We start from the raw sequence: 13130 nt of genomic DNA, 5'->3' as shown, positions 1-13130 counted from the left end.
ATATTAGTTTTTTTCAAGTTTAAAGTATCGTTTCTATTTTAATAGACACTAATAGTGATTTAACAAAAAGAAATAAATCATTATTTTATTTACACTTCTATTATTTTATCATTAAAGTCGGTCTTGGGTTGTACATCACAGTAGTTGGGACATTTACCCTATATGTATTTTACTTGTTGATGCTTGTCGTAGTGTTTCAATTTTTTTAACTGCTAAAGTTGGTAATATGTATTCATCTGTAACATAAAGAAAATTTTTATTTTATTAATAATATGATCATATACATTTTTGTTTAAAAAAAAAAAAAAAAAAAAAAAATTTAACATAATTTTCAGATATAGGGCTCAAATAAAAAATATTTAAATTTTTTTTAAAAAAAAACTTGTTTTTGAAATATTTTTGTTGCTAAAAAAATCAGTTACTTGACTATTATCAAATAAATATTTATTTCTATCAAATTTTTAAAAAAATAAAATAGACAAAAATTATTTTTCTTCAATTTTTAATTTTTTTATCGCCAATTTTTTTATTTCTTCTTAAAAAAAAAAAAATCTAAAATGGTCAAAAATATGTTTTTGAAAATTTTGATAACATTTTTAGATCTTAAATAATGTAGATAATATTAAAGTTGAATAATAACTTTATTTATATTGCCACAAATTGAAAAACATAAATAATAATGAACATATGCGATTGATATCCTTTTATCTACAATCTAAATTTTAGGAACATGAATTTTTAAGAAATAGAAGAAACAATTAATTAAATAATTTTTCTTTGACTATCTCAGAAACTTTTAAATTTTATGTCCCCTGGATAATTTAATTTATATTTATTTATAAACTTACGGACAGTGCCGGTATTTGATAAATTTTTTTTTTTTTACCAATATTTATATTCTCCTAATAGTTAAAAATATTAATTTTTAAAAGTAGCAAATATTATAAAGAAATTAATTTTATTATTCATTTATTTAATTATTTTAAGAAAATCGGGTATATATAGAAAATACGAGAAGCATGAATATGTTCTAAAAATAATTAGTTAGAATTTCCATTTTATGGAATTTCATTTATCATAATATTTATTTTTGAGTCGAATTTTTGTTTGTTTAAATTATTATTTTGCAGAATTTTCATTAAACCGATTTTCTATATTACAGAATTTTTTTATAAACCGAAAATTCACTTTACAGAATTTTTATTTGCTCGAATTTTCATTTAACATAATAGTCATTTTAAAGAATTTTTATTGGGTAGAATTTCATTGCTAACTAATGATTTTTAGAACATATTTATGCGTCCCGAAAATACCCTGCGTCAATATTTTAAAGATAATAATAAAATAGAAAAAACATGTTTTTTAAAAATAATTATTAAAAACTAATCATACAGATAAAATATTTTATCTGTCCAGTTGTAAAATTTATAAGTCTGATTCTTAATTTTTACAATATGAAAAAAGTTTTAATTTAATATTAAGTTTTAGAAGTTCCTGAGATTATATATATATTTATCATCTTAATACTGTTTTAATTAATCATATAAATAAACTGAACAATATTATACTATATAATAATAATAATAATAATAATAATAATAATAATAAATTATTCTATAAAGTAAAATTGATTTTTGTCTATACGAAAAAAACAAAATTTATATATGTTCATTACATTAATCTTCTTTTTTTACAAAATTTAATAATTTTTTCTACGCACTACCATTAAGAACATTCTCCAGGCACTATAAAAAAAAAATTTGTCTTTAAATTTTATTGAATTTTCGAAAAAAAAATGTTCCTTTATATATCTATTAAATGTGATAAAAATTTCAAAACCCCTTACAATCCTGAAATTATTAATTTATTGAAATTTAAAATTAAACATTTTAGATTTCAAAATTTCTAATTTTCAATAAAATTGTTTTTCAGCGATTTTAAAATTTTTACTCCATTTTAAAGTGCGTACATAAAGAAACATTTTAGGGAAAATTTTTAAGAAAAAAGGAAAATTTAATTTTTTTTTTTAAATTTGCTCTCTAAATTTGAATAAATAAAAAAACATTAATTAATTTAAATTAGTGTTAGGCATTTTGTTAAATATTAATAATCAATTAGTGAAAAAAAAACAGTTTTTTTTTTTCATTTATTTATTACTAAAATTTAACTAATTTATAACTAAAATTAAATCACTAATTCATTAATAACATTTACAGCTGAAAATAAGTTGATTAATTCAAATTCATTAACATTTTTTTAATTAATTATGAATGCATCATAAATATTTCCCCATACCTGTTAGAAATTTTGTGGAGACGAATTAAAAAAAAAATTATCGGAATTTTTATTTAGCAAAATTTTATAAATTAAATTTCATAATCAGACGAATTTTCATATTAAAGAATTTCTATTTAACTAAATTGCGATTTAAATGAATTTTTATTTATCCGAATATTCACTTAACAATATTTTTTATTAACTGAATTTACATTTAATATCATTTTTATTAATGAAAATTTTTATTCAAACTAATTTTTATTTAATATTATTGTTATTTAACAAAAAAATCTCCATACCTGAATTCCCCCCCCCCAAAAAAAAAAGTTTACTAAATAAAAATTGGATAATTTTTAATTTAACGACACAAAAATTCCAACATGTTTTAAATGTGGAAAATATTCAAAAAATTTCCGCTATAATTCAAATTTTGAACAAAATGAAGAATGTTCTTAAAAAAAAAAAATGAAACTAGAGAAAAGAAAAATTAATTCGATTTACGACTTTCTTTACAATTATTTTTGCAATGTCGCTTCAATGATTGTAATGTTAAAAATGTATTGTTACATTTTTCACATCTATGCACAACACCACAATCATGTGCTTTATGATAAGTTAAACTATATTTATTGCTACACGTAAAACCACAATCATTACAAAACAATGGTAATTTTTCTCTAACAACCATTGGATTTGAAAAACATGTTTTTTCATGAACAATTTTTGCTGGAATTTTTTGAAAACTTCTTCTACAATATTGACACGTAAGCCTCTCTGCTTCAATAAGTTCTTCTGGCAGCGATGGTTTCAATAGTCGTTGAATATTTTTAACTGATAACGCTGGCCATTTTACTTTAAATGGTAAACCTGCAACAAATAAAAGAAAATAAATTTAATGTAGTATATGTTTGAATTTTTTTTTTATATACATAAATATTACATTATTCATTCCAAGAATATTTATATAAGAAATTTTTTTTATAAAAATAAAAAATTTTTATTATTTATTTTTCATGCAAAAAAAAGTAGTTAATGTTTTCAAAAATTTTATTATTTATTTTAATTATATATTATTCTGAATTTGAAAATGTAGATATTTTCTATTAAAAACAAATTTTTTTTTTATGATAAATATGGTAAAATAATAAATAAAAAATAAAATGAAATACAAAAATTCAATAATAATTTTATTTATAGCTACAATATAAAATGTAAAATATTCTTTTTTTTTTACATTAAAAAAATTTACATTTTACAAAAAATTGCATTATTTATTGCATTGTGTTTGTTTTAAATTAGCCAATGATGCATAAATTTTTTTTACAATTGTTACATTTGTGCGTTACGCGGCAATCATCTCCTATATGTATTGGTAATTCTTTTTTACGACTACAAGTAAAACCACATTTACTGCAATGAAATTTTTTTACTTTAGAAATTTTTAAATTTAAATAGCAATTATTATTTTGATGAAGAACTTTTCCATTAAAACTTTTCCAAATTTTTTTTTACAATATTTACATATAAGTCATTCTTCATTCATTTGTTTTCTTGGTTGGAGAATATTAAATCGTTTAAACGATATAAATGATAATAATTTTTTTGTAAATGATTCATCTGAAACAAAGAAAATTATTTTGTATTATTATAAAACAGAAAAAAAATTTTTACAGTATTTTATTATTTTTATTAATATAAAATAATAATATAATTAAAGTAAATATTTCCGCTTGAACCAAATAATTTTTATTTTTTTAAAATAAAAATTATTTAATAAAAAAAAAATTATTTGATACAAATAAATATTAAAAGGTAAAGTAACCGATTATTTGAATCAAATAATTTTTTTTTTCACTGTAATAAGAAAAAAAAGTCTGTAATATATAATTCAAAAATATAAAAAACATAAATTTAAACTATATATTTTATTTATAAATGATTTTTGATATTAAATAAAATCTTTATATACGCAATTGTAACTTTGTTTTATTAAAATAAAATTTTTGTTCTTTTTTTTTCTATACAAAAAAATGGAACACAATAAGAATTACTCTTATAATTTTACATATAAAATAAAAATTAATTTATATATTGGATAACAGTAAAAATAATATATAATAATATAATTATTTTAAAATTTATGCGGTAATATATATTTTTTTTTTTCTTTTTTCTTCTAACAAATATTATCTCTATAATGCTTTTGCAAACTTTGTAATCTTGAGTAAACTTTGTTACATTTTTTGCATACATGCATTATACCACATTCATGTTTTTTATGGCTTTTTAATAAATATTTTGTACTGAAACTAAAATTACAATCGTTACAATTAAATATGAGTCCCTCTCTTTTGCGAATAGACATATTTAGAGGACACATTTTTTCATGATGAATTTTTTCATAATTCACTTCAAATTTCCAATTACAATAACGACAAATAAGCCTATTGTCTTTTATTTCTTCTATTATTGGCTGAAACATTCCAATTCTTCTGTCGGTGAATAAAGATGATGGCAATACTTTAGCTTTGAACGAGACATCTGTAACAAAAAAATACAGTAATGTTCTAATTTTATTTCTGAATATATTATATATAATATGAAATTAAGCTAATACTTTTAAATAAATATTTATATATTTTTTTTTATATTATATATAATCGAAAATATGTACATGAAACCTTATTTTTAAATTAAAGTTAATTTTTCATGCAACATTGGAAGATATAAAATATTGATTATAAAAAAAACACACACAAGTAATACAAAAAAATTTTATTAAAATTTTAGGTTTATAATTTATATTATAATAATTATTATTATATTGACTATATTATTCTTCAGTTTGAAATAGTGCTAAAATGTGAAAATTAAAATAATTATAAAAAAAAATTCGAGTACAAAAGTTGTAGAAGTTTTTTATTTTTTCTCTTACTTTAAGGGTATGTGGGCAAAGGACGTTTTTTTGTGGTTTGAAACTTTCTCTGAAATAAAAAATGATTTCGAGTTAAAATTTTGAAGAAATGATTTAGTTTGGTACAAGGAATATCGCTGTTCTACTCATTTACCATAACTTAATGCAAAAATAATAAAAATAAAGCAATAAATAGTAAAATAATGTATTATATCATAGTTCATTCAGCGGCCACTTGCTCGAATTGGCACTGTTTACTGGAGCACTGACACACTCAAGCAACGTCTGTATATGCGCCGCCATGTTTCTTTTCATTTTCGTTTAAAAATCACACTTTTTAAACTTCATTTTTTAATAATTTAACGCAAAATTATGTATTTTTCGGAGAACAGCGAGATTCTTGATACCCTAATCTATCATCCCTCAAAATTTTAGACAAAAATCTTTTCTCATTTTAGAGTGAAATGTGTACTACCAAAACACAATTTTCCCATACTTGGTCACGTGGGAGGTTCCCACATACCCTTAAAAGAGTGCGATTCCAGGTGAGATTTTGACTTTTACGAAGTAGGTTAACCGATTGCAATGAAACTTTGGAATTTTGTTATATATAGCAAGACTAATCTTTAAGGCCAGGTCCAAGTGAGGCAGCGCCATCTACATTGAAACTAAAATTTTGGAAAATTTTCAACAGCCTTTTCTTGAAAACAAGAAGGTAAAATGCTTTTTCCTTTATGGATAATTGATTATTGGCAAGATATACACCAGCTAAAACTTTTTTTGAGTTAAAATAATAAAAAAATTTCATGTCAATAAATTAAATATGAGCACTTTTTTCACAAAAACTGTAATAGTACTTTCTCAGAAATTACAATCAAAAATGCAATTTCCATTGGGAAAATTAACAAACGCTAAAAAATACACGACCTAAGATTTACCAATCACGAAAATAACAAAAAAAAATTTTATTAAATATTTAACATATTGATACTGCTTTACTGATTGTGACAGCCCTTTGGTAGATTATGTATTTCAGGTGGTTAGCAACAGCGCCAATCTCCTCCTTTCGTCAAAACTGCGAAACGTCTGGTGACATATATAACCTGCCAAACGGCTGTCATAATGAGTAAAATATGTTATGTTAAAATACTTTTTTTTGTTATTTTTGTGATTGGTAAATCTTAGGTCGTGTATTTTTTAGCGTTTATTAATTTTCCAAATGGAAATTGCATTTTTAATTGTAATTTCTGAGAAAGTACTGTTACAGTTTTTATGAAAAAAGTGCTCATATTTAATTTATTGACATGAAATTTTTTTTATTATTTTAACTCAAAAAAAGTTTTAGCTGGTGTATATCTTGCCAATAATCAATTATCCATAAAGGAAAAAGCATTTTACCTTCTTGTTTTCAAGAAAAGGCTGTTGAAAATTTTCCAAAATTGTAGTTTCAATGTAGATGGCGCTGCCTCACTTGGACCTGGCCTTAAACGCTAAAATGATCTTACCTATTTTTTCTTTAATGTTACAAAAGAATCCAATTGTAAATGCAAGTTTAACTTGGTTAATTTTAATAATTTACGAGTATAAACAAATGCGATTTCTGCTAGTTGACGTGCAGACGACATTGCGCACGCAGCATTCTCACATAGCCAATTAAGTTCACGAATCACGTCAGCTGGTTACAGGAGAATGCTGCGTGCGCAATGTCGTCTGCACGTCAACTAGCAGAAAACGCAATTGTTTATACACGTAAATTATTAAAATTAAATAAGTTAAATTTGCATTTACAATTGGATTCTTTTGGAACATTAAAGAAAACACAGGTAAGATCATTTAGCGTTTAAGTGATTGAATTTTAGATTGTCGCGTGAAATTTATTTAATTATTATTTAATAATTTTTTTTAGTTGTAAAATTACAAAAAATTGTTCTGAAAGAGATTTATTCCTCTGATTTTCCTTGACATTTTTTTTAAAAAAAAGTAGACCTCAATCCGATTATTAGAACGGAAGATATAGCAGTTTAAAATTTTTTGTTATTATTTCAAATCTCGTAAACTAACAAATATTTTAAGCTGCAATTTACATTGTCTTACTATAAATAACAAAATTCCAAAGTTTCATTGCAATCGGTTAATCTACTCCAAAAAAATCAAAATCTCATCTAGAATCGCACCAAGATTAAACATTATAAATTACGCAAATTAATGTGAAATAATATTTTAATATATAACAATATTAATATAAAATAATTTACTTGGAAAAAATTTTTTACCTGGAATAGCGATAAGATTTACTGAAACAGCAAAAGTTTTCGTTATTTTAAAGAAACATATCGCTGTTCTAGATAAAGATTTTTCCCGCGAATTAGGCGAGGGGGGCGTGACCAATTAATAGTTTTTTTTTCTATTTACTAATATTTTGCTTCCTCGTGGAGGAAGCTTTGTAGTCCTTTAATTTTTAAAAATTTTCAAAGTGTCGGAAACAAATTTTTTTCTTTATAGAAACATGTTATATATAATAAAATCGTATTCCTTACGTCAAGACAAATCGATCGGTATATATAAAGTATAGTTTTATTTAAAATTTAAAGAATTAATGAAAGTTAAAAAATCAAAAATTCACATTTTGGCTATAAAGTTTTGTGATTACTTAAATTTAAGTTTATAGATGAAATAATTGTATTCCTTACATGAAAACGAATCGATTGGTATATATAAAATTTACATTTGAGGTAAATTTAATAAATTAATGAAAGTTAAAAATAGAAAATACACATTTACTAATTTTAGCTGAAAAATTTTGTATTTATTTAAATTCAAGTTTAAATATAAAATAATTGTGTTCCTTGCATTAAAACGAATCGATATAATTGTAAATAATTATAAATTATATATTATTTTTCATTAATATTTAGAAATTTCGGTTAAAATATGAATTTTTTATTTTTTAACTTCCATTAATTCTTTAAATTTAACTCAAATGTATAGGTACTCTAATGTTTATATTATTATATTATTTTTGTATGTTTCTTTCAATGTTAATGCTTTCTCCACAAGGAAGCAAATTTTTTTGCTGATCGTAAAGAGGAAGCAAAATGTTCATGTAATGAACATCTGAATTTACAACTTGTTTTAGTTTGAACAAGAAATATTCTAAAATTTACTATAATGGTCGACATTTTTTTACATTGAAATATTTATTAAGTTTTCTACTGGATTTTTAAGGAGCAGTGAAAGCTCTTTCAGGTCAAAAAAGAAAAAATTAAATATCCCGATAAGACAAAAAGTTAACATTTTTTTTCCTTATTATTTAAGATAAACGACTATTTCGACTTGGAAAATAACAAAAAAAAATATTTGTCATCTAAAAAGCTTTGTATAAAACAACATTTCTGAGAAAAAAAAATAATTTTGAGCTATGAGGATGTTTATTGTCTATTTTGAAATGAATTTAGTCTTTTAAATTTCTCATGTAAATATTTTTTTTTTTTTTTAAGAAAGTCTAGAAGTTAATTGATTTATTGTCATGAACACAAAACTTAAGACTTAGTTTAAAAAAAAAACTGTTTCGTAACTTTTGAATTAGCCCTGATTTGAGGTTATGTTCATGACAATAAATAACTTAAACACAGGAATTTGTTTAAAATAGAATAAAATTTTAATCTTTACAATTTGCATGAAAATCTAAAAAAATATATTTCACTTTTTATACAATAACTTAAGAAAAGGAAATTTTACCAATTTTTATTATTCAAACAAACTAACCTGTAAATAATGGCGAAAATAAGACACACTGAAATATTTACACTACTTTTCGTACCTGTTATTGCTTTTAAATTGCCGTGGTTTATTAATTGTTCACAATTCGTAATTAATTGGTCACTCTCCATTCACCATACCTATATATTTAATTTATCTGTCTAACTTTGACAAAAACTAAAAAAAAGGAAACGCAAAAAAGACGTCACGTCAAAATCTTATTGACAGTATATTATATAAAGCATAAAATACATAAAACAGTGAAATAAAAAATATAAATAAGTGAAATATCTGAATTGTGACACTTTGCAGGGAATTATAACTTTTTTCGTTACATGACAGGGAACTAGAATAGAGAAAAGCAGGGTGGGGTAGGTGTAAAAAATATAAAGATATGGCATATTTCGGACGTTCTTCTAATTTCCAGTGGAAATTTACATACTCCCATTCTAAACTAAGCTTAAATCAAACAATTAAAATTTACATTCAAACAAATTATATTTTTAAATGAATAGATATTTTCCATATATTAAAATAAAACTTACAAACTGTTTCAAATTAAAAAAAATGTTCAAAAAAATCTCTATACTATTTAAATGAAGAATATCCTCTCTTCTATAAGTTCAAAATTCAAGCGATAAGATTTTAAGTACTTATATCAATAGTTGAAATCAGTAAACATAACCTTCAAATTAAGCCAAAACTGAGAACTAAAATACAAACATAATCTAAAGAAAAGCCAATAATTTATTATTAGAGAACAGTGATTTGTTTTTTTTTTTTAACAAGCATTGTCCCTATAATGCTTCTGTAAACTTTGTAATCTTGAAAAAATCTTATTACATTTTTCGCACACGTGCATTATACCGCATTCATGTTTTTTATGACTATTTAATAAATATTTCGTACTGAATCGAAAATTACATTTATTACAATTAAATGTAAATCCATCGTTTGAAGAAATTTTTGGATTTAAGGGACATTTTTTTTCATGAAGAGTTTTTCCAACATTTCTTTCAAATTTCCATTTACAATATCGACAAGTGAGCATGTCGTCTTCATCTTCTTGCATTTGTTGGGGTATGTCAAATGTTCTCACGAATAAAGTTGGCAATACTTTTGTTTCAAATGGTTCATCTGTAACAAACAGAAATAATGTTCGAAAACATATTGTGATTATAATATAATATATTATATTGCAACGTAAAGCTGTCGTGTTTATTTACAAATTTTATTATGTATTTGTGACGCGTCGCGAAGAAAGGTATCTTAGAAGCAAATAAATTATAGGTTATGTTTACGACAGTTTTACCTTGATTAAAAGTTTCTTTTCGTTTTTGCCACATCAAAATCAGGTTTTATTTATTATTTTAAATATAGAAAAGACTTAAATATCATTGGTTTGAATTAAAATTTAATCCTCTTTGTGTATTTTCATTTACAAATTACAAAATATAACCTATAAATTTTTGATTCTATAAGGTCCCTTTCTTCCTGACGCATCACATATATAAGATCGATAAAAATATTAAGGGGAAAGAGGGCAAAAATGAATCACTTTTTTTTTCTTAATTAGTCGTAGTAATAATAAATAAATGAAATAAAAATATGCCAGTGGATAAATTTTCTAAATTTTCATTTATCATCGTTTCGTCACTTAAGGTGCTTTTATACCTTCAGTATTTTGGTCAAGCAATTGGGATCAGAAATCACGCGAAACTGACCCACCCCTGAGCCTTCTTGTGACAACCATCTTAGTTTTTTATCTCTTTCTTTTGTATATAAGGTTATTCAAGTTGGGTGGGGGAAAGCCAAGATGGTTGCTTGCTGGTGCACCTATCAGCCTATCAGCATTCATTCCCACGAGAAATTTCTCGTGGGAATGAATGCTGATAGGCTGATAGGTGCACCAGCAAGCAACCATCTTGGCTTTCCCCCACCCAACTTGAATAACCTTATGTTAGAGAAACACGGAATGAAAACATGGCCACCACAACAAGGCTCTCACCAGATGGCGTACCGCAGTATTTCAGATCCCAATCGGCTAGATTGAATTTTCACGGAGAATCGCTGAATTTGATTGGCTCTAAAAATATTCAATTTTCACGGTGGAAATGGAATATTAGTCAGAGCCAATCAAATTCAGTGATACAACCGTGAAAATTCAATCCAGCCGATTGCTTTACCAAAATACTGGAAGTATAAAAGAACCTTTACGTAATTTTATTTTCTATGGAATTTTCAAAATTACCGATATAAAGAATGTATTGTAGAACAGCCTTAACAAATTTTAACTCGTTGGTTTTTGTGACGTCTGGCGTCTGCTTCTAGTAAAATTTTCTAGGGAACTCGAAAATAAATGAACGCCTGAGCAGGATAGAAACGTAACTGCAATCGTAAACGGAAGAATGAGTTAGAGAAGGATAGTCATATATTGTTGTTCTTCTCTTACTAATTCTTCCGTTTGCGATTGCGATTCCGATTCCGATTACGTTTCTATTGTGCTTAGACCGAGGCTTAGACCTTGAAATGAGTCGATAAATTTCAATCGATTAGTAAATATTTTTAAATCATTTAAAATTATTGTTAATAATTTTAAATAATATTAAAATGAGCGTAAAATTATTTTATAATAAGTTTAATTAGGCAATTAAAATTATATTTATAAAATAATTGTAAATAAATAAACAAAATGTTTATTTATAATTTAAAATTATTGAAAAATTGTAATATTTTTTTATTTAGGAGTTTCGGTACTAAAACTCAATATGGCGGCGATTTTTCAACGCAGTAATATAACTAATGCGAGACGTCTTTCAATCTATAAATAGCAAATATTGATTTTACTCGTGAACTGCGTAGCATAGATCATAACGAATGTTCTCGAGTTGGCCTTGAGCCGTTGAGATTTATTGGTCGGAAAGCACGACATGAGCGCTCCGATTGGTTGAATGAGTAAGTAAGAGGGGATAAAACTCCTCCCACTAACGAAAGTATATAAAGCGAGCATCTTTGGCTTGAATTTCAGAACATTTTGAGAATTGTTAGAAGCAAAACGTTTTGTGCGTAACTTCTGATTTTCAAACTAAGTATTGTAATTAATTTAGAGTAATTACAATAAATATTATATTGTGAATAATTTCAATTAAATATTGTAAACAATATTGAAACATTTAAAGACGAATAACAATTCTTTAATTGTTATAATCGAATAATTAACTATTGTGAATTATCTAATAAATTGAAATTTTATTTAAATTAACAAAACAATAATCATAATTCTACATGGTTGACTGTATTACAGATTGAATTCAGTTACTCATAAAGCATCACAATTAGGCTCTGTCACTTGTGACGTCAGAGTCGATTCTAGGTGTGACGTCAGAGACCTGGAGGGACAACAAACAGACGACACAATGTTATTCTAATGGGGAAGAAAATTAGTTTCCACTTCCATCAATTTTATTCATACTTTAAACACGGAAAACGCTTGTTGACATATAATAAAATTAAAATGTGTGTTGATAATTAATTTTGTTATATATTTGATTCATTTGCATTGATAGATTCTCTGAATTCGTGATAAAATATAAATTTTGAGGTTAGAAACGTTTGTTTACTAACTTGAAATCTTTCACTGCTGCGGTAATTCCCACTTAAAATATATATATTTTATATGTTTTTAATAACATGCATACTGGATATTGTTTAATAATGTTGTTAAAATGTAAAATGTGATTAGTAAACAAACACCCCTAACCTCAAAATTTATATTTTATCACGAATTAAGAGAATCTATCAATGCAATTGAATCAAATATATAACAAAATTAATTATTAACACACATTTTAATTTTATTATATGTCAACAAGCGTTTTCCATGTTTAAAGTATGAATAAAATTGATGAAAGTGGAAACTAATTTTCTTCCCCATAAGAATAACATAGTGTCCTCTGTTTGTTGACCCTCCAGGCCTCTGACGTCATATCTCGAACTCGAAATATCTCGATGAACTGACACAGCCTAATCATGAATATATTGTAAGCACATTGTAAGTCAGTGTGGCTTGTTGGTAAAACTCCGGAATTGTGTGTCTTGAGTTCGGGGTTCAATTCCCCGGTTGGGTACATTTTTTTCGTGAAATAATTTTCTTCTAATATTACTGTAATATTCTCGTGTA

General features: G+C 24.5%; 1 protein-coding gene across 2 annotated transcripts; it reads right to left on the bottom strand.

Moving 5' to 3' along the window:
• Nucleotides 1-3451: 3451 nt before the first annotated feature.
• Nucleotides 3452-9581, bottom strand: LOC127286442 (transcriptional repressor CTCFL-like). 2 transcript variants are annotated; one of them, XM_051312884.1, is made up of 3 exons: nt 9012-9581; nt 4606-4818; nt 3452-3894 (listed from the first exon to the last, which is right to left on the bottom strand). In XM_051312884.1, exons 1-3 carry the CDS (start codon nt 9079-9081, stop codon nt 3806-3808), a joined length of 372 nt encoding a protein of 123 aa, XP_051168841.1. In that variant the 5' UTR covers nt 9082-9581; the 3' UTR covers nt 3452-3805. The 2 variants fall into 2 exon arrangements, with proteins under 2 accessions (XP_051168841.1, XP_051168836.1); XM_051312879.1 differs by lacking the exon at nt 3452-3894 and having other exon boundaries at nt 4244-4818; nt 9012-9558.
• Nucleotides 9582-13130: the final 3549 nt, after the last annotated feature.

The sequence above is a fragment of the Leptopilina boulardi genome, unplaced genomic scaffold, assembly GCF_019393585.1.
Source record: "Leptopilina boulardi isolate dan_hultmark-lab unplaced genomic scaffold, ZJU_Lbou_2.1 LbouV2_121, whole genome shotgun sequence".
Classification (NCBI taxonomy): Eukaryota; Metazoa; Arthropoda; class Insecta; order Hymenoptera; family Figitidae; genus Leptopilina; species Leptopilina boulardi.
The sequence above is the reverse complement of the archived record's forward strand: the minus strand, read 5'-3'. Positions and strand labels throughout refer to the sequence as shown.

Excerpts from the sequence above, each read along its gene's own strand:
- LOC127286442 (XM_051312879.1), bottom strand. The coding sequence starts at position 9,081 with ATGGAGAGTGACCAATTAATTACGAATTGTGAACAATTAATAAACCAC. Across the intron at positions 4,819-9,011 it reads CAATTTAAAAGCAATAACAG|ATGTCTCGTTCAAAGCTAAA; the intron begins GTACGAAAAGTA and ends TTTTTGTTACAG.